Source organism: Balaenoptera acutorostrata, chromosome 1 (genome assembly GCF_949987535.1).
Source record: "Balaenoptera acutorostrata chromosome 1, mBalAcu1.1, whole genome shotgun sequence".
In the NCBI taxonomy this organism is placed as follows: domain Eukaryota; kingdom Metazoa; phylum Chordata; class Mammalia; order Artiodactyla; family Balaenopteridae; genus Balaenoptera; species Balaenoptera acutorostrata.
In genome coordinates, this window is record NC_080064.1 from 76,827,372 (window position 1) to 76,849,926 (window position 22,555).

At 34.9% G+C, this 22,555-nt stretch overlaps 1 protein-coding gene across 1 annotated transcript in view; it reads left to right on the plus strand.

The window, feature by feature from the left end:
• Window positions 1-22,127, plus strand: part of SH3GLB1 (SH3 domain containing GRB2 like, endophilin B1) — a 38,664-nt gene extending 16,537 nt beyond the window's left edge. The window contains exons 6-9 of the mRNA XM_007173048.2: window positions 10,335-10,424; window positions 10,811-10,911; window positions 16,683-16,911; window positions 17,302-22,127. Coding sequence (XP_007173110.1) covers window positions 10,335-10,424; window positions 10,811-10,911; window positions 16,683-16,911; window positions 17,302-17,409 — 528 coding nt within the window. The 3' untranslated portion in view covers window positions 17,410-22,127. The remainder of the gene's footprint in view (window positions 1-10,334; window positions 10,425-10,810; window positions 10,912-16,682; window positions 16,912-17,301) is intronic.
• The last annotated feature ends 428 nt before the right edge of the window (window positions 22,128-22,555 follow it).

Consider the following 22,555-nt stretch of genomic DNA (forward strand, 5'->3'; position numbering starts at 1 on the left):
TATTCTTATTTTAGTGATATACTTGTTGCTAAAAAACAAAAATTATAAGAGCCCTAAAGCTTTGTCATATTTTTTGAATAACCTCAGTGGTGATGGAAAATAAGTCTTCTGGAGGTAGATTTATCATATTTGAAATAGAAAAACAGATAGTAATTAAGATGAGAATGAATCAAGTTTGAGAATGCTTGTGTATAGCTTAAAACTTAGATGTGACTCCCTTTCAACATGGGACTCAAACTGACCGAAGGAGTTGTCACCCAGAATAGTTCCCGAACTCTTCAGACAGCGGCAACCTGGAGTCCCAGGTGGCTGTTTTGAAGGGGAGGAAACCTGTCTGGATAAATAAGTTCTGGTATATTTTTCATAAAAATCAATCTCAGAGTAGCCTTTTAAGACTAAGTGGGTATATATTAAATATAGTAGTTCAATGATTTTATATATATGTATATGTGAGGATATATATATAACTAATAACTTTAAAGATTTTATTTATAAGCTTCTGATTTAATCTAATATTCATATAGTTTATGTCTTTTTTCCAAAGTTTGAAGAGATTAATCAGACTTGAATTGGAGCACCTTTAAGATAGCACAATATAAACAAGTATGAATTTATTACATGAACCTAACAAGTTCATTCTTAACTTGAGCTAAGGGATATGTTTTGTTAAGAGACATGACATTCCCACTGCCTTCTGTTCCCAACTCACTACCACTACTATCGTCAAGAATCATTGCCTTAGGAGCATATTACCAGGGTGCTGGTAGAAGTCTATTGTGGCTCTCTTGTTTTGGGAAAGAAAAGGTTGAGACTTGGTTTAGAGTGAAATTTAAAACTGATAACTTGGTGTTGGACAGTGATGTCTTATGAGATTACCCAACACCTTATATGAGCAGAATAAATTATTTTCTTCTAGACAGTTCTCCTTTTGGAGATTCTGTATTAGCAACTGCTGGAGAAGAGCTATCTTTGACAAGACATTAATATCAAAATCACTGGCTAGTTCACCTCAGAATTCATGATGACATCATCATAAAGAACAGCCTGACTTCCCTAAACAAGCTTTTTGCAGAATTAGAACTTTACAGATGAATACCATAGATGGCAAGAGACTCTAAATTAGGATATTAATTTCTAAGTTGCTAACAATAAACTTATATAGTAAAATATGAATTGGTTTTTAAGATACAAATTTCATAATCAGAAAAAATGTTAAATAAGGATCATTTGGAAATAAATGTTAGAACAGAATATCTTTATTTGAAATGTCTATATGTGCCCAGTGATTATGGAATAAGAATACAAAACTTTCTTTAACAAGCACTATTACAGAATAATGATAGGCTACTTTTTACTTGGAAAAGTGCCAGAGAGTTCATAAATTTAACAGTATACCAGGTTCTATGATTATTCTAAATTATTTTACCACTGCTATTAAAATGTGTAGGAACCAAATATAATAGTAGACAAATTTTGAGAGATATTTCCTTTTGATATATCCAGAAAAGATGTTGACAGTTTTTCTGTGCTGTGTATTATTGAGGACAAAATTTTTTCCATGAGAATTTACATTTAAAAATAAAAGACTATACAAATGAATTTTTCAATAATTGTGTTTGTACACAGCTTTTCCAGAATTTATATAGTGCATAAAACAAAATTTAACTGTAGCCAAATATTAAAAATATTAGTCTAGACAAAAATTCACATTTCCTGATTTTAGTTGTGTTCTTTCCCTCTAGATAACCAACTTGTTTTTCTTCAAACTTTATAGCAGTAAGTCTGAAATACTTTGGAAAAGAAAAGTCCTCTTAGTTTGTTATCACATAAAGCCTTGAGGCATGCCTATATTTTGTGATTTTTTTTTTCTTTCTCTGTATTTCTCTTCCGTTTACTTGAAGAATACAGAAAAATTGAAACCACTAGGAGTTTGTTTTTCCTTTTTTTTTTCTTCTTTGACACATTTCCTGCTCCTAGTTGGTGGCTGAGGAGGTTACTCTAACCTCAAGACTTTCTTTGCTTTTACTTCTTTGTAAATTTCCTCGGATTGTTTTGTGACTAGTTGTTCCTCTGTAAGTAAGATTTGGGACCTGTGCATGTCAGCACTTTTTTAAAAATTTGTTTACTAGTTTCTTGTGACCTGTTTTTAAATTCTAGATTTACTGAATGCTAATTTTGTACAAGGTGCTTTGCTGAGAAGGAGTTCATATATAGATAGTACAAAACCTCTGCTGCCCTCAGTTTACAATCTGGTATAGTAGATTGAATTTTTTGGTGATTTTGCCATACCAGTAAAATATTTCTGCCTATATTCAATATTGCTACTTTACTAATCTGTTTTATTAGTTAATGTGTTGAAGAATAGTAAAGCAACATCAAAGACATTTCTCAAAAATATACCAATTGATCAGAAAAGAGAAAACCTTCCTGAATATTTTACAATGAACAAAGTACAGCTTTGAAAATAGTATAAAACTTACATCAGAGAAGCAAAAACAAATATAACTTCTGCATTTAAGTTATAAGGCACTGACATTTGTTAACCTAACTTAGTCTATATAAACTTTTTAAAAAATCATTTTAGAATGTTGTTAATGGGAAGAAAAAAATCATCTGGTTTCAAAGCTCTCTGATATTGAGAGGTTTAGATGTCTGTTACTTTTGGGTATCCAAACATGATGGAAAATACATTTTCAAGTAACATAACAAGTATGTCCCTCTGCCCACTTAAGCATTTCCACAGCAGTCTATGTCTTTAATCTGCAAACTGAGTGAATTTATAGCACCATCATATAACCTTAACTTTAATGTACATATATTAGAATTTAAAGTTTATTAAAAATACAAGGATTGACATGCCTTTCATATATTTCTTCAGGGTATGCTAAGACCTGTGAGGCTGATTGAAAGAGAACTTGGTTGAAGGCATCATACATTAATAAAATAGAAATGATCTTTGAATAGGGAAATTGTGGGTAGGCAGAATGGCTTTCATAGGTGAAAATTTAATAAAAATTTAGGAAATTGTGGCAGTTTTTAAAGTGATGCATTTTCTCTAAATAATTCTAATTTAAAATCAAGCATCAACCATGTTTTTTATCTTTGAAAATTGAATCTTTTGAAAAAATTGAACAGATACCATTATATGAAATTCTGTAGTTGGATTTTTTTTTTAAGTAGAAGACCATTTTATCGGTTCTTAATACTTGTTTGTGTGTTCTTTAGTGTGCAGAAGTAACTTGTTTTACTGTGTTCATTGGTATAATGTGTTCTTTGTCTCTTACCTATGCACTTAAGCAACTAAACTCAGCATGCCTTGAAGGAGATAACATTATGGTAAATTTCTCTTACATGCTCAACTTCCTGCATGTAAAATGGCTGAAGGTTTGTTGGCCTACCATGTTTTCTACATCTTGAATAAAGTGCCTTCTCTTGCTATTATCTACATGTAAAGTCTAAAGTAGTTGAAGCCATGCATTCATTAGTCTAACAGAAAATGCAGAGAATACTAGCTGAAGAAATATTGGAACTTGAAGAAAAGAAATTGTGTTCTAATTGCCAAATTCAGCTGTGCCAAATTAAGATTTTAAAGTCTGAATTTATACACAAATACATAAATATTTACATGTATTTATACTACACATAAATATATAGTACCTTTTATACATAATAAAAGATGTTTAATTTAGCTGGCACTTCATATTTTCACTGTTGGCAAAGAAAATTAACAAAATTTACATAAAGAAATGTATAAGATATACAGATTTACTTTGCTTCACAGTACCTTCAGTGTTTACCTTAATTTTCACCCAAATTCAGCATAGAATTAATTTCTTCTGCAATTCCAGGCCAAGACAAACCCCAGTAGTTTAGGTATTTCTGTAATGTTGAAACCTGTCCAGTGTTAATTCACTTAGGAGAGTTGCAGAATAGTGATAGCTTTGAATTGGGAATGAGAATTATTCTGTAATATCCTTTGTATATTATTGAGCTTGATTTGAGGCAATTTTTGAGATGTTAAGTGTTTTTAATTTTTTAACAAGATAGAAATCTGAACATAGTCCCAAAATTCATAAATGTTAGCCAATAAAGATTTATAGATACAGTGTTTGGTATAATACTCCTGGGTGTATTACTGCCATAGAAGTAGCATAGACTCTGCCATATAAGTAATAAATAATTGGCAGTTTTTATTTGTTAAATCAATTGACTACTTTTATTTCATTAGCACTGAACTAAAAGGAGGGGAAAAAAACATGTAATAGAAAAGATTATTGTACAGAATATGTAGAATGCATTTGTTTTTTTAAACTACTATAATTATTGAAGCCCTGGCTAAATTAGAGCTTTCCTTAGATAGCAAGAGAATGCATTCATTTATTTCCATTGTCCTATCTGTATATAGGTAAATGAGAATTGTGAGACTGTTTCAGTCATTGGTAATTTAGCATATAAATCATATATATTTTTTAATCTTAGGTAAAAATACCCTAAACAGCAAGACTTTGTTTCATTTATTAGACATTTGCTATCTACTTACAGTAAGATGTATTTAACTCTGGTAATTTTAAGTTCATTATATCTCAAGTTCATTGTGCCCCCCACCATGGCTATATCAACATTTAGTGTCCATTTATCCTTGCTTTATTATAACTTACTAAAATTGCAGAATTTTGGACCTAAATGAGAAATTAGAAATCATATACTCTAAACCTCTCATTTTACTGATGAGAATACTAGAACTGAGGCATTAAATATTCCCAGTTTTGGAAAACTGTTATTAAGTTATAGAATTAGTATAAGGTTCAAACATCAATAGTATTGATACATATGAAGGCATACTTTCACAGTATATTAAGCTCTACTGATTTAATTATTACTGTGTTTAATCTGTTAATGTGATTCTGGAAAAAGAGAGTATGCCATGTAAATTAAAATATTTACACTTTTCTATAGTAAGTTGTAGAAAATGTTAAATTCCAACTTTCATGCTCTATATTTTTCTCTAATTTTTAATGCTGGCTAGATTTGGGCAGAGGAAGTGACAAAAGTAAGTAAATCATTAAACTACAGAATTATGAAACAAGAATTTAATTGTCATTCATTCAGTAAATCTTTATTGGGCAACAACTATGGGGCCAATCACAGTCTTTGTTACTGTATCTTATAAAATCTGAAAATTATTATTGAAAGCTCAGATCTGTTTGGCTAGTAGTAGTTCCACAGAGTAATAGAACAATGCTGCAGAGATGTGGTTTGCACACACTCTAATAAATACTAGATAGCTGTTATATTAAGTGGTAATCCTTACAACGCCTTGTCAGAAGACAGTTTTTAAATACTTGACTTGGTTTATTCATATGATAATTATATAAAATATAGTTAACACGATGTCCTGTATCCTCAGAGAAGTGAATATATATCATGTCACACAAATGAATTTTCAAGGTAACTGAAGTTTGTTCTCTACAGCACCAAAGCTAATATTTCTGTCATTTTAGTTGAAAATATTTGTAAAAAATTAAATACAGGATAGCATATATTTAACTTCATTACAGTTAGAGTCATTATTATGAACATCCGTTATTGTACTGTGCAACAGTTGGATCCGTTGTTTTTGAAGTATGTTGTCTCCTCCCTCAATGTCAGACTGTCCCTTTCAGAAGCTGTCCATATTACTGCTACTGCCAGTCTCTCTGCTTGTGCTACCATTTCTAATCTGTTCTTGGCTGGGAGAATAACTAAAGCAAGGAATAAGGAATAAAATTATGACTTCAGTGCAGATTTGTTTCAAGTGCTATTTGAGATCTTCAGAAGCATTTTTCATTTACTTCTCATGTTCAGAATCTGACCTTGAGTTGAGGACAGTGCTGGGGATTGAGGGCAGGTGTTAATTGGGCCCCTGAATATTAAGTAGTTTTACAAACTTCAACTTCTTATTTTCTGACTTTGTAGGATTGCTGACTATACAGTCTTGTTTCATGCATAGGTTGTGGAGCATAACTTGGAAATCTAATGTGAAATTCTTGACTTACGCTCTCACCCCCCCTTTGTGGAATCCATTCATCAACTTAGTTATGGTTACACCCTGGCCTCTGATTTCTTCCTGAATGTCTAGCGTGAAAAGGGGGCAGAGTAACATAGAAGAGAAAAAAGGTTGATCAAGAAAGCCAGGGTCTCTTCCACTTTGGTTAGCATGCAGGTACACCAAAAAATTTCTGATTTGATTCTGCAGTCTCTACAAATTTGGGAAATAGTTGATATAATGGCAAGAAACTCATGAAACATTATTATGTTTGTATATGTGAAAAAAGCTTAAAATATAGCAAAATGGGTTTCTGGATATATTTTCTCTCTATTCTCACTTCTGTCATTTTTATAATTTAAAAATGTATAATTTAAAAACTACATATTCCTGGAATATTTTAAGATTTAAGCCCCTAGAAAAAGTAGTTAACACTGACCTAGATTGTCATAGCAAATGCCTCAGAAGCTTGACCAAAATTTCTGGCTTAAAATAAGTTGCCCAGTCCTGATAAAACAAACTAACACATTCTTGCCCTTTTTCCAGCTTACATCCTAAAAGAACTCTTCTTGCTTCTCTAACCCAAGCTGTGCTCTCGATCAGTTAGCACAGTAACAGTAGTTCTAAGCAGTAGAAGATCTTTTGCCTAGAACTCTATGTCTTAATTGTAAAATTAAGTTGGGGAATGAGATCTTCTGGAGGACTGAATAAAAACTCTTTAAATTCGTTGTCTTTCTTTAAACCCTTTTTATCTTTCTTTCTAAAATGGATTATTTTCTTCCTAAGCAAATTAATTATGCTGAACCTAATTTCAGTTACCTCAGACTCTCAGGTTAATTATTATGATGAATTACATGTGTCAGAAGTAGAGGTGGTTTGGGACATTAGACTGTTTGCGGCCATCCCAAACACACTGAAACTTGTTCAAGAAACAAGATTTGTTTCCTTCCTGTCATTTACCTTTTCTAAATATAAAGTCTAGATTGTACAAAAGAATGACTTCCTAGGCTTTGTATTATGGTGCTTTCTTCACAGTTAAATAAATTTTGCTCAAACATAGAAGACTGATCCTTTGTCCTTAATGAGATCATTTTATATTTTTTATTCAGTGTTTTTATTTGTTTTATAAATTTATTTTTTTTAACATCTTTATTGGAGTATAATTGCTTTACAATGGTGTGTTAGTTTCTGCTTTATAACAAAGTGAATCAGCTATACATATACATATATCCCCATATCTCCTCCATCTTGCATCTCCCTCCCACCCTCCCTATCCCACCCCACTAGGTGGTCACAAAGCACCGAGCTGATCTCCCTGTGCTATGCGGCTGCTTCCCACTAGCTATCTGTTTTACATTTGGTAGTATATATATGTCAGTGCCATTCTCTTCACTTCGTCCCAGCTTACCCTTCCCCCTCCCCATGTCCTCAAGTCCATTCTCTACGTCTGCATCTTTATTCCTGTCCTGACCCTAGGTTCTTCAGAACTTTTTTTTTTTTAGATTCCATATATATGTGTTAGCATACGGTATTTGTTTTTCTCTTTCTGACTTACTTAACTCTGTATGACAGTCTCTAGGTCCATCCACCTCACTACAAATAACTCAATTTCATTTCTTTTTATGGCTGAGTAATATTCCATTGTATATATGTGCCACATCTTTATCCATTCATCTGTTGATGGACATTTAGGTTGATTCCAAGTCCTGGCTATTGTAAATAGTGCTGCAGTGAACATTGTCATACATGGCTCTTTTTGAATTATGGTTTTTTCAGGGTATATGCCCAGTAGTCGGATTGCTGGGCCATATGGTAGTTCTATTTTTAGTTTTTTAAGGAACCTCCATACTGTTCTCCATAGTGGCTGTATCAATTTAGATTCCCACCAACAGTGCAAGAGGAGAGGGTTCCCTTTTCTCCACACCCTCTCCAGCACTTATTGTTTGTAGATTTTTTGATGATTCTAAGAGTCATGTACCACAGTGTTCATTGCAGCTCTATTTACAATAGCCAGGACATGGAAGCAAATTTATTTATTTTTTTAAATTTTTTTTTATTTTTGGCTGTGTTGTGTCTTCGTTGCTGCACACGGGCTTTCTCTAGTTGCAGCGAGCTGGGGCTACTCTTCGTTGCATTGCACGGGCTTCTCGTTGCAGAGCACGGGCTCTAGACGCGTGGGCTTCAGTAGTTGTGACACGAGGGCTCAGTAGTTGTGGCTCACGAGCTCTAGGCTCAGGCTCAGTAGTTGTGGTGCACGGGCTTAGTTGCTATTCAGTGTTTTTAGCTTTAAAACATTATTTCCATTTCAGTCTCAAGCTTCCTAGTCACTTTTAATCTGCTACCTAGCTTACTTACTTACACCTTGTACAGAAATATTGCCATTTAGTAGACTTTCCTGCCATTTCTACTAAAGGCTGTTAAATCAAGTTGTACTTTCACAATCAAACCTATATGGAATTAGCCTCATTTGTTTTTGAAGTGTGTTTATTTTTGGTTTGCTGTTGTTACTTCTATCAATCAAAACCTTTCAACCAAGCAGAACGGTAAATAGTGCAAATGTAACATTGAAGTGATTGGTTTTCCTTAATACTTTTTTAGGAAGAACATTGATTCTTTTATTCTCCTGTGACTTTTTTCTACTACATACTAGCTTCCAGATGAAGCTTATTACTTCAGCCCTGTTATCAAAACACCATGTATTCTTATTTTGATCAAGTAAATTTAATTTTAACTCTTGACTTGTTGAATAATTCAAGCTTATTTCCATAAATCCAGTCTAGTGGTCAAGTCTTAGTCCTCTCTGCCATATCTTTTGCCAGTGGTATGAGAATGATTATAGCAACTGATTGTCTCTTTTGCTGCTACCTCATTGTTGACTATTTCACTGGGTTAGCTATTGCCACCAAAGAGTGAAGGAGAGGGAGAAGGGGTGTGAAAGGAAAAAGTTCACACCTTGTTTATATACTTACTACAGTCTTGGAAATACTATAATTATTTGGATGGCAGGGGAGCAATTTATCCTGGAGAGGTAGTGGGAAATATCATTATAGTGATATTATCACCAATACTAATTCCCAGTGGGGGATAAGCTAACTATTTTGAATGACCTGTGAGATTTTATTTTTTCCTCCTCACTACCAAGCAACTCTGACTAAAGGTTTGTGAGGATGTTTTTTTGCCAGTACTTAACTATTTTTAGATTTTTTTTTTTTTTTTGGTAAACTGTTTTGTCCTAGCACTAAACCTATATCAGATAGTTGAAGCTAGTAGTGGTGTGCTATTATGCACATCTCTTTCTAGCTCTGAGGTCAGTGACTTCACCTTGGTAACTTGAAATCAGCTGTGGTAGGAGTATTTATACCATTGAAACTCAGCACATTAGAGCTTTTTTTTCCCCTGGAGAGCCAGTTTACCAGCACACCATTGATTAAAGGTCACCCATAACTTGCAGGAAAATCCTAGCATATCTTATAGATAATATTTCTGCTTAAGACATATTCTATGCAAAGTTTGGAAAGAAAACTAAAAAAGACATTTATGTAGGATAAAGAATCCTTTGAGGGAACCTAAGAACTATGTCCCTAGAAACAAGTATATGCTTGATAACTAAACCCATGAGGTTAAAGTCCTAGCTTCACTCTGAAGTTGTTTCATTTGAGATTGAAGCCTATATAACTTCAAAGTAAAGTAGCTACAGTAATAATTGAGAATTTTTTGAAATAATTTATACAAGTAAACTGGTAATCTTAAGGTTTCATAAAATGTTAAAAATTAGCAAAATTGATACTAGAAAATGTATGAAAATAGATTGACTGCCCCATAGTAGTTTTCCTAGGCTTTTATGTTTATGTCATTAAGCTTTGGCATTAATAGATTCTTTTAAGTACCAGTAAGGAGTCAGTTCTGTCTAGATTAAGTAACATAGAAAAGCTAAGTTCTAGAAACCAGGGACCGGTTTAGATACAAAGCAGAATCAGGGAATTGCCAGATTATCATTTAGGGTTTGTTTGGGGGATTTTTTTTTTTAACATCTTTATTGGCGTATAATTGCTTTACAGTGGTGTGTTAATTTCTGCTTTATAACAAAGTGAATCAGTTATACATATACATATATCCCCATATCTCCTCCCTCTTGGGTCTCCCTCCCACCCTCCCTATCCCACCCCTTAAGGTGGTCACAAAGCACTGAGCTGATCTCCCTGTGCTATGTGGCTGCTTCTGTTTGGGGGATTTTTTAACTGTCTAAATGAATGTACATTAAATGGACTAAGTCCTCTAATGAGATTCTAAAACTGTGTTCCAATTTAAGTCTGAACAGGAATTAAGAATAACTCAAAGTGAATTTGATCGTCAAGCAGAGATTACCAGACTTCTGCTAGAGGGAATCAGCAGTACACACGTGAGTGTTCATTCATTGGAAATTCATTTGGAACAAAAGACTTTGATAGTCTTAGGGAAATTCTTGGAGGAAAAACTGAACTTCCTTTTCAGTCATTTATCAGGATATTTAAATTGTAGCACTTTTCAAGGTACATGAAGAAATATTTTAAATTTTTGTTTACACCTCATCACCTGATGAGGTAGTTCTCCCACCATCATCAAGTCCATTTGATGTTTTTTGTTTTTTGGGTTTTTTTGGCTAAACAGTTTGTTGTTGTAAATTGTAGTAAAATGATAGATACTGATGATTTACCCCGAGTACAGTGTCGTGCTCTGTCTTCCCTTAACGTGTGCCACTTGAAGTAGATTATAGAGCTAAGAAGTGACTGTAACTTTCCTTTACAGGCCCATCATCTCCGCTGTCTGAATGACTTTGTAGAAGCCCAGATGACTTACTACGCACAATGTTACCAGTACATGTTAGACCTACAAAAGCAACTGGGAAGGTGGCAATTTCCTTTTCATACATGAAACTCCTGATAAGAGAAGAAATTCAGATTTTTCCATATGAACTAGTAATAGAGGTGAAAAATAGAAGAATTAAAGGCTTTTATTAGATTGCTTAGAATCAGTTTGTTTTTTTTTTTTTTAAGGAAAGTGATTATCACACTTCTGAGGTAACAAAGACATTTTGAGCTCTTCTGGCACAGAAAAATGTTAACAGGGATGGGAAGATAATTTTAAGTGAATACCTTTTTAGTGCTGTGTTAAGAAAGCTTAAAAGCGTTTGAAGTTCACTTTTCTCTTGAATACCTTTGCAGGTGGTTGAGGAAGATACAGTTATATTGACACTTAGTTGCCCTTAGAGGTAAACTAATTTGTACTTATTCATTACTTGTTCACTGTTTAAAAGATTTTAGAATATTCTGTAAGACCTCAAGCCCATTGATGTTATTATTTTGAGTGTGGTAATATACTTTACAGCACATATGTAAAGCAGCACAGCTCAATCATTCGTTCTCAAATATTTATTGAACACCTCTCGTATCCAAGCACTGTTCTATACTCTGGGATTATATCAGCAAGCAGAACAGGCAAAATTGCTTACCTTTATGGAGCTAACGTTGTAAGGTGACACTGAAAATAAAAGATGTACAGGACAAACATGGTCTCTGCTCTCACAATGAACACTTAAAGTCTAGGTAGAAGTACAGGCCATAGGTGGACAGGCCATGTGATAAGTGGAAAGAGAAGTTCAGATTACTGTAAGGGACATCTAACTGTGACTCAAGTGAGTCTAGCAAAGATTCACAGATGAAATTATTTTAGTAGGAATAATCTAGATGAAGAAAGAGGCAGGGACAAATATTCCAGGCAGAGGAGGAATATGTATATGAAAGGGCCAGAGGAAAAAGAGTGTGGCAAGTTCAGGAAACTGACAATAGTTCATTCTGGTTGGATCATAGTGTTCAAATTTCAAATGGGATAGTAGATGTGGCTAGAATAATGAAGCCAGGTCATGTCATGAATGCCCTTTAAAATAAGTAGTGATAAGGAGTTTGGAATTTACATAGTTAGGAACCATTAAAGCAGGGGAGTGATATATAATATTTGAAGGAGGAATATCAAGAGAAGTTATTTCAAGGAATAAGGAGAAAAAAAAAACCCCATCACTTTGTTCTTCCTTTCTGCATATTAATCCTTCAAAACTAGACTTAGAACAAAATTAGGCACATCCACAAAACCAATTTTGGATCTTGAAAATGAGTTGTAGTCTAACACCACTGGTTATTCTAATAGGATTTACAGAAGTATTTACACTTCTATATATTTGAAGTTTTGTTACTGGTATTAATATCTGAAATCAGAACACTACTCTATCCCCACATCATTACAAGTATTTTAAGCCCAAGAAGCCTTAGTACTTCCTGTGCACTTTGTCCTGATACTCTCACAGTGCAGCATAGGGGTTGCTGTTGAAACCATTCATTCTTGCATTCTGCTTAAGGCCATACAAATGCTTGGAACTCAGCCATTCACACAAAATCTAGTCATTGATGTGCTGAGGTAGGTACTGTTATTATCCACATACAGATAAGGAAACAGAAGAGCTAGTTATAAGATTAGTAATTGTGTTTTATTTTTAAATAATTGGAAAGTTTAACATATTGAGCTACAGTGGCAGGAAGTCTAGAGTTTTTTAAAGTTATCAGTAAAAGTTCTTAGAAGGTGAAGATGGCCTTTCAGGGTTTTTTTGTTTGGTTTGGTGTTTTGTTGTTTTTCTTTTTACCATTAACTTCCCAAAGTTGACATAGGTAGACCTCAGTGGCTAAACAAAAGCTAATTATACTAGTAAATTTGAAAGTAAAGTCCATGGTTAAAGACTTTAAAAATCGTGTGTGTGTACACAAACATATGTAGGGAGAGAGAGCTTATCTTTTTTTTTCTCTTCAGAAATGTATATATTTAATCACTGCCGACTTCACTGAGGAAGGGATGCTAGGAAATGTGTTCTTAACTTTAGAGTGAAACTTGAATTAGAAATTATTTCTTTTTATCATTAGAACCCTTTTACCCATCAGAGGAACATTTGCTTTTAATTTTTACAAATGCCCTATTCTAGGCATCAAGGATACAATGTAAACAAAATAGACCATATCCCTGCCTTCATGGATCCTGCATTCTATTTAGGGGTAGAAGGGAGTAGAAAATCAATGTCTATGAATTACATAGTCTATTAGAAGGTGATAAATGCTATGGAGAAAAATACAGCAGGGAAGTACCTTGGTTAGAGTAGAGGTTTACAGTAGTCAGGAAAGACAGATTGGAAAGATGTGAGGAAACAAAGCACGCAGGCATCTTAGAGATGCTCCAGAGAGGAAGTACAAAAACTCTAAAGCAGGAACATAGCTGTATGTTCAGGCAACAACAAGGAGAGCTTAGCTGGAGATTAATCCAGGAAACAGGGAGCTAAGATATGTAGGGCTTTGGAAGCTACTCTTTGGACTTTGGGCTGTACTCAGAGATGAGGAAGTCTGGAGGATTTTGAGCTGAGGAGTGACATGATTTGATTTTAACCTTTAACAAGATCATTCCTGCTGCTCTGTTGAGGATAGATGTTAGAGGTCATGAGTATAAGCTGACAGACCTGTTCGGAGCCTGTTGCAATAACTTGTTCAATAATCCAGTCAGGAGATGACAGTGGCTTGGATCAGGGTGATTGTGATAGATGTGGTAGAAGTGCTCAAACCCTGGGTGTGTTTTAAAGGTAAAGCCAGCAGGGTTTGCTGACAAACTTTCTGTATATGAGGCTTAGAGCTGTCAAGAATTACTGCAAGTGTTTGGCCTGAGCAACTGAAAGAATGGAGTTTTGGTTAATTAAAATGGGGAATGCCCCAGGAGGAGCAGGTTGGGGTGGGGAAGGCATGTGAGGTATATCAGGAGCCCAGTTTTGGACATGTTAAGTTTGAGATATGAAACATCTGAGTGGAGATATCCAATTTTAGGATATACAAGTCTGGAAATTGGGGGTGGGGGGTGAATTAGAGGTATAAATTAGAGAGTTGTCGGCAATATCAAGGATATTCAAATCTGTGAGACTAGATGAAATTACCAAGGGAGTTAAGTACAGGTAGAGAAAAACAGAGAACCAAGGGCTGAGCCCTGAAGTACTCCAACAAAGAGTTGAGGAACCAGCTAAGGAAGATGGTAAGGAATGAGCACTGAGGTAAGATGTAAACCAAGTGTGGCCTTGGAATAAGCTGTAAAAAGTGAGGGGAGTGGTCCACTGTGACCACTAGATAGGTCAAGTGAAAGAGAACTGTTAGTGGACCATTGGATTTTGAACATTGCTGACCTTGACGAGTAGTTTTAGTGGAACAGTAGGAGCAAAAGCTTGTTTGTTAATGTAAAGGAATGGAAGGAGAGGAACTGTGACAGTAAGTTTAGATAAGTCTTTCAAGGAGTTCTAGTGTAAAGAGAAACAGAAATGAAGCACTAGCCAGAGGAAAAAGTGGAGTCTAGCACATTTTTGTGGGTTTTTTTTAAGATAGGAGAAATAAGAGCATGGTTGTAATCTGATAAGAATGATACAGTAAATGGAGAAAATATAATATTAGAAAGAAAGGGAAGGATTGGTAGTGTGATATCCTTGAGAGGAGATTTTGTACACAGGTGGAAAACTTAACCTTAAAAAAATTAATCTTAAGAGCATAGATAGCTCATCTGTAGTAGGAGAGTTGACCAAAGCATGGATGTTTCCTGATTGGTTTTTTTCTCCTCTCAGTTAAAAAAGGAAGCAACTTATCAGCTGATTATAAAGGTTAGGGGAGAATTGCTGGAATTTTGAGGATGGATGAAGGGGTATGAAATAGTCATCAGCAGAATGTTTAAAGTGGGTAGACTAGAGAAATGTAGTGTAGTTGCCAGGCAGCATTGTGGACCCGCTTTAGGTTCCTACTCATTCATTGAGTGTGAGACCAGACAACATGGTTTTGTAGTTTTTTACTGTCATAGTACATACATGGATACTGAGTAGATAATTAGAGAGATTTTTTACCAAACGAGTAGTATGAAGTAAAGGGCATAGGATATGAAGTCGTACGCAAGGAGGTGATTATAATAATTTACCTTGGACACGAAGGGCATGTTGGTAGGATGATAGACGGTAGGTCTGTGGAGGACTGTAGATCCAGGATAGCCTTGTTGAAATGAGAGTGCGAGGGGAAACAAGATGATGGTCAGAGAATGGGATGTTGGAAATTATGATTATTGTAAAGGTTATAGTTTTTGGAATTGGTAAGGTCTAGATGAGGCATTGGGAGTGGGTGGCTGAACTAGGGTCAGCCCCAGAATCACTGGAAGAGAAGAGCTCACAGATCTGACAGGCCAAAGTTCAAATAATTGTCTACATGGATATTAGAACCACTGAGAATTAAGATACACTGTTAGTGAGCCAGGAGCTAAAATCCAGAAATAAAGGGAAAAGAATGAGACACCTGTAGATGATTGCAACAAGAGATGGTAGGTAGTATACAGTTGAATAACATGAAATTCAAAGATTAGGTAGGATTGGTTAGGGAGAGGAGTATAGGAATGGTAATGAGGAACGTGCAACTCCTTCAACATCCACCTCTAGGCTCAATGATAAAGGGAGTGTGGGAGATTAAACACAAGCATCAGGAGGTGAATGGAAGGGTTAGAGAAGAGGTTAAGGATAAAGGGAATTTTGCTGCTGGCTGACTCATTTCCAGATGGCACAGGAGTCATGAAAACTATTTTATGAAGGGATTAATTTCACCTACCCTACCAGATGAAGCATTTTATATTTTAACTAATGGATTTATTTAAACTTAAATATGAATTTTCATAGGATTTTTTTCAACCTTAGAAGTGGTTGGATTAGAATGATGATAGGCCAGCCATCTTATGCTGTTTTCCATTGAGTGTTATTGGAGAAACAGTAGGCTTACAATAAATTGAAAATTATCTTTAAACTATTTATAAGCACATTGATCACAGGGATTTCACTAATTCCTAATAAAACTTTTATTTTTCCCCTAAAAAATAGAAGACAAAATGAACTTGTGACATCTGCCCTATTCTCCCATTGAGTCTTCATTATGTTAATTATCAGTCATAACATATTATTTGAATGTCCATCCCCTCACTTGTCTACATGTCCATAAAGGAATGGTATTGTTTCATGTTTATATCTCAGCTTGTGGTAGTGATGTTGGACATGTAGATACTCAATAAATACTTGAATGAACAGGAAAATGTGATTGGATCAATTTTATGAAAAAGAGTTCAATTATTTAAACATTTCTCAAAGAATTAACTTGAGAAAACTTCGCTCTTGTAGTAGTATCTAACATTTAAGTAAGTTTTTCATTGGTATTTTTATTTAACAATTCATAAAGGGAGGAAAAGATTAATAGAACATACTTATAGAAGGTTGTTGGAAATATCATAAACTCATTTTTCTGGAAAAAGAAAACCATTGTGTTTTTTAAAAACTTTTTTAAGTTTATACTTGTAAAGATGGCTTTGAAACAAACTTTCAAGGATTTTATATTTAAAAACAACCTGCATTTTCTCTAGTGTAATTGACCCTAGAGGGGTGAGCTGGATAGTGCACTTTGTCATTAAAATATTAGCATCCTCAAATCTTTAGCCAAAGTGAAGGTTGGTAGAAGGTAAACACTGCCCCCAAGTGGTGGTATACAGGAACTTTGGTCACTTGCAAGTAGATAATTGGCCATTTTCTTTTCAACAGTTTTCCATCCATTTATCATTGTAACAACAACCAGACTTCTGTGGCACCTATACCATCTGCTTCATCAAACGCGATTGGTTCTTCTGCCTTGACTTCAACAAGTGGCCTAGTAATCACCTCTCCTTCCAACCTCACTGACCTTAAGGAGTGCAGTGGCAGCAGGAAGGCCAGGGTTCTGTATGATTATGATGCTGCAAACAGTACTGAATTATCACTTCTGGCAGATGAGGTGAGTAATGTGGGTATAAAAAGAAAACTATATCATAGATTGACTTACCTTCCAGTATAACAAAATGCAAATTCCTCATTACTTATTTGGAAATAGTTTATTATGAATGTTTTCTTAGATTGAGGTGAGTTATATTAACATTTTATAATTTTTTAACTACTATTTTTTAACAAAATAGAACATCACAGAAATATTTAAAGCTTTTAACTGCTAAATAACTAGATTTCTAAAACTATCTCTAATAAAATCCTTTATCTTTCACCAAATTGATAATAATGTTTAAATTCTTTGATAGTGAATAATTTATACTTTAAACAAATTAAGTCTGATTAGTTTTCTGTGTGTTTATTTCTTAACATAGTTAATAACTGGAAATGTTTTATTTTGTAGGTAATCACTGTTTTCAGTGTCGTTGGAATGGATTCAGACTGGCTAATGGGGGAAAGGGGAAACCAGAAGGGCAGGGTGCCAATTACCTACTTAGAACTGCTCAATTAAATAGGTGGACTATGAAAAGATACACCGTATTTATATACAATTAACTCTTAATAAAGCAGGTTTAAGTATCTTCCATGTTAATGTCTTAAGAGACTGAAAAGAAAATACTAGCCATCAAACTGGCCTTTCTGCCAATAAAATTGCATGGTAAATATTTCATTACAGAATTTATGTTAAAGCTTTCATGCCAAGAATGTTTTCTTACAAAATTCTCTTTCTACTGAGGTTTCACTAATAAGTAGCTTCTACTTTTGAGCCCCAACTTAAAGCAGAACTGTTTTCTACTGAATTTTTCATTAATGGCAAGCTTTTTCTTTTACGTAAAATAAATTTATTGTGAATTGATACGTGACTCATTTATTAGGTATAATTAATAGCCAAAGAATAAAGTTAAAATTTGTTTTTAACTGTTGGTCTAAAAAGAGCTCTAGGATGTAAACCTCTTTTGTAAAAAATATAATGTTTCTGAATGTTTTCATAAACAGAAATGCAGTTATACCATGTTTACCTTGTTTTCCAGCAGACATGGAATGATTACAATATTCTAGTTCAGTGAGTTATTTTGAGGGTTTTTTGTTTTATTAAACACTACTGAATGATTTCTTAAGAGTAACTAGTCCTTGAGAAGTATTACCGTATTTCTCTAGTACATTTGCGTTTAAGGTTCTAAAACATCTGGGACAAATTCAATTCACTAAATAATGTTTTTAAGATTGTTCAATTGGTACTGTTTAATCCATAATCAGAATTGGATCTGTTAAGAAGATACTGCAGTAAAGAGAATGTGTTCTTATTGAACAACAAATCCTTATAAAAATGGATTAGCACAACTGTGTTCATTATAGAGTAAATTGTATGCAAACAATACACTTTTGGTTACTTTGAGCCTACAAATAAAATTTTGAAAATTTACTAATGAACTTAGGTTATCTTGATCAGGCTCTCTAGTTATGAAACACACACTAATGAAATGATTAGTGATATACTTGGAATCAGAAAATTGCTATTTGGACCACTGTTATGAATCAGCAGATTATTTCCATGTCAGGACTTCTGCTCTCATCTTCATTCATTCATTCTTTAGTCAGACATTTGTTGGGGGCCAGGCACTATGCTGATCAACTGGGAATACAACCCTGAACAAGATGCACACAGTTCTTCCCCCTACAGATCTTAAAAGACTGGTGGAGGATACAGAAAAATAAGTTAGCAATGGTCATATAACAGAATCGGTGTCATGATGATAGAAGAAATATAGGGTTAGTGTGTTTCAGAGCTTTGGGAGTCACCTAATTCAGATTTGGGGAGTGGGAGATGGTTTGGAGAGGAAGTGTTCTAGGCAGAGGAAGAAGTTGTGACAGGCCTGGAGCTAAGAGAATGTAGCACATTCTTAAAGCTAAAAGTAGTTCAGTCTGGCTTATGCATGAAGTGTAAAGGTGAAGTTAATTTCTTCAGGAAGTGTTAATGTGTCAAAATGATATTTTTCTGGTACTTTAAAAAATGAACACTTAGCACAAAAGGATATTTTAAAATGGTGTTTAAGAGTTCCTAATAAGAGCTTGGTAAACATGTTGATAATTTACAGTTCAAATTTTAACAGTAGTTGTTACATTTCTGTGCTGTGAGACAAATTCCTCTGCAGTTTTATAGTTATACAAGATGCTTTGATTCACACTGTGAGTTGCCATACTGTTAACCCCCAAAGCTGCTCAAGCTGGTTAGTTAGCTTAGAACCACTTGAGTGAAGCTTTTTCCCCCAGAAAGGAAGCTCTGTGGCCAGCCTAGAGTACCATCTATTATGTTATATAAATCAAGATTTAGGCTTTAAAAGATCATATTAAAAAATCAGGTCAACTTTAATAGCAACTATAAATTAGGTTTATGACAAGTAGAGTAGTAAAAGGGAAAGAGTATGGGTACTGGAGTGAAATTGTCCTGGATTCAAATCCAGTCTTCCTCACATACTGTGCTCTTTGAGCTTCGACTCAGATGTCATATAAACTGCCATTTCCTTGTTAGCAAAATGGGGATAATAATTATGTCACCTTAAGGTTATTGTGAGGATTTTATAGCAAAAAATAGTTTTTAAAGCAGTTATAAAGTAACTATAAAATCTGTAACTATAGATTTCTAACTATCTTGTATGTTAGATAATTTTTAGGGAAAGGCTTGGCACAGTAGAAACATGCTGTGAATATGTTTTCCCTTGTTAGCCCCTGTAGCTTCCTGACCTATCCAGACGGTCGGCCTTGTTTATGACTATGTACCAGACAGACATCTTCTGTTGCCATGCTCTGTTCTACTCCTTATCAATTCTGTCCTCCACCCTCTTTAAATCAGACCCAGATCTAGGTTTAACCTCACCATAGTCAGTGTACATTTTTATCAGAACCTTCTGCTTTCCATCAAATGAATGTTGATTATAGTAACCTAATAATGTACAGTAGCCTTCAGTAATGTGAGGGTTCAAAGGTTATTTTGTGCCTTTGTCCACCACAAATTTGCCACAATATGTGGGCTCATTCTTATGTTTATTGTTTTTTATTTTAGTGGGGTTTTGTTTGATTGGTTGGTTGGGGGGTTTTTGGTTTGTTTTATTTCGGTTTGGGCTTATTTTATAAAGTCACAGGTTTAATTTTTACTCAGGTAAAGGCCCATAGGTTCTTAGGCATGGAAGAAGAGCTTGGGAAGCCTCTTAATTCATGGTGCAATTCAGAATTATTTAAATAATCTCTGTGCCCCTGAGCTTAATCTAAAGGGATAGTAATGTGAAGGATGCATTTATGAATGAAATAGTAAACTGGGAAATAATTGTAGGCTCCTTTTACAAACAGAAAAAAAAGTGATTGGATTGTTTCTGTATTTGTCCTGAAGGTAATTAACCTAAAAGATCATTGCATTAAATTGTTTTTTATGGTGCTAATCGGAAAAATTCATATTGTAGGAGACTGGGTCCCAGAAATGGGAATGAGCCTCACTCTGAGTAGTGTAAGAAATACGAAACCTGGGTCCAGGGTCACTAGTGGGCTAGAGTCCATCCTCATAGTCTGCTGTTATCCTCACCAGAACAAAGGAACAGAGTGTGAATGGAGGAGCTGGTGCTGGGAGGACATGCAGAAGATGAAGGACCACAGGACAAAAATCAGCGTCTTTGTGTACCCAGAGAGGCCTGGCTTACTTTCATGCTTTGTTGACAGTATTCCTTAAAAATATCTTCCCTAGCTCCCGAACACCTGAAAGTTTGAAATATGTTGCCCTAGTATGTGGCTCTTCAAGTCTGGGTGAGAAGCCATGATAATAGATAGGAGACTTTGCAATTTGACCTACAGCCAGCTTTGCCTCAACCCCTTCTCCAGATGATTCAGTGGCTCTTAACTCATGGTGAGACTCCAATGGGGGTCTTTCTGGTGGTTGTCCACAGCACAACTGCCCTTTCTCCCACATTATCCTAACGAGAAAGTCTGCTCAGCAGGGCAGTGGTTCTCAGTGTGGGACCCCCAAGACAGGCAATGTCAGCATCACCTAGGAACTTGTTAAAAATGTTAATTCGTATCTCCAAGTACCTTTTTTTTGTACTTATTTGTTGTCTTCAAGGGGCTATAAAACTAGTCTTAGTTCTTCCATGTAACATTTTAAAAAATGTTTCAAGACAAAAACTGAATTCTGATCTTCTTTACTGTGTTCTAGCACTAATCGTAATTATACAGTTACTTAATAGTCTCAACCCTGAGATTGAGACTATTAATTCTTTTGATCACAGTTAAATTCCCAACTCTTAGCAGGAGACCTAGCATATAGTATGTACTCAGTATTTGTCAAAGAAAGAAAAAATGCAATTCTTAAGTCTTATCCAAGCTCTACTGAATCAAACTCTGGAGGTAGGGCCCAGCATTCTGTTTTTACAAGCCATTTAGGTGATAGTTACACTCTCAAGTTTGCGACCCACTTCAGTAGAATAAAGAAATCGTGCCTTTTACCTTCAGACGTGCTATGTGACATCGCTTGAAAATTCTCCCTGCCTTCTGTATACCAACAACACTGCTCTCGAGTGTAGAGGAACCTTGCTGGGCTGTATTACAAGTGGGTGTGAAGGTATACGGTATGCTTAGTGTAAGAAAGGGAAATATTGCTTGGAATGCCAGTACTTGGTTGCTGTGGAGGGTTTCTAGGGATGGATCCCTTAGTCTGAAGAAGGGTAAGCACTACCACCACCCACATTTCCACTCAGCACAGTCACAATTTGACATCAAAGCGCCCTGACAAACCATTAAAGTTGTATCAGACTAACGTGTACACCCCGGTGCTCAGGTTGCTAACTCCGCTCTCCCTACTTCAACGGAGACTTTTTAAGAATTGTTAATGCTTTTTTTAATACCACAAGTCATAGATGCATTGGTAAAAAAAGGAAAAAAAGAATATATAGTTTAAAGATAAAAATCACCTATAATTCCACCATCCAGGGAGAACTACTGTTACTTAGGTGCATAGACTTCCAGATTCGTCTGTGCTTTTATAGATTTTTTTAAATGGGATCAAGTTGTACATACTGTTTTGTAACGTTTTCACTTGACAATACCATGACTATCCTGCCATGTCAAATATGTTTCTATATCTTTTTTTAATGGCTGCATGGTATTTCATCTTATGTGCCACATTTTATTAAACTACTGTTTTCAGGTTGTTTCCAATTTTTCGCTAATAAACTGCTTTAAAGAACATTGTGTTGTTAAATCTTTTATGTGTTCTTAATATTTCCTTAAGGTGAATATTTGGAAGTAGAATTGCTAGTGTAGAGTATGCCAGTTTATAAAAGCTTTTGTCGCTGCCACTTTGCCCCCTAGAAAACTTATCGGCTTACACTTTATCGGCAGTATAAGAAAGTATACTATTTCTTTTTGGAGGACTTCCAAGTGAATGTTCTTAGAACCTTCAGTTTAAAAATAAAGGGTAAAAGGAAGATAAAAAGACCCTGCAAAATTAAATCCAAGATCAGTCTTAAATTATTCTGACATGACATCATTTACTGTTCTACCTTCTGTTATGTATTTTGCAATACTTTGGGAATGTTTGTAGTACTGGCTTTCCCCTTGTTTTTATTCAGTCTCCTGGAGCACTGACTTTCCTGACTTCTGCCGAAATGGTAGGA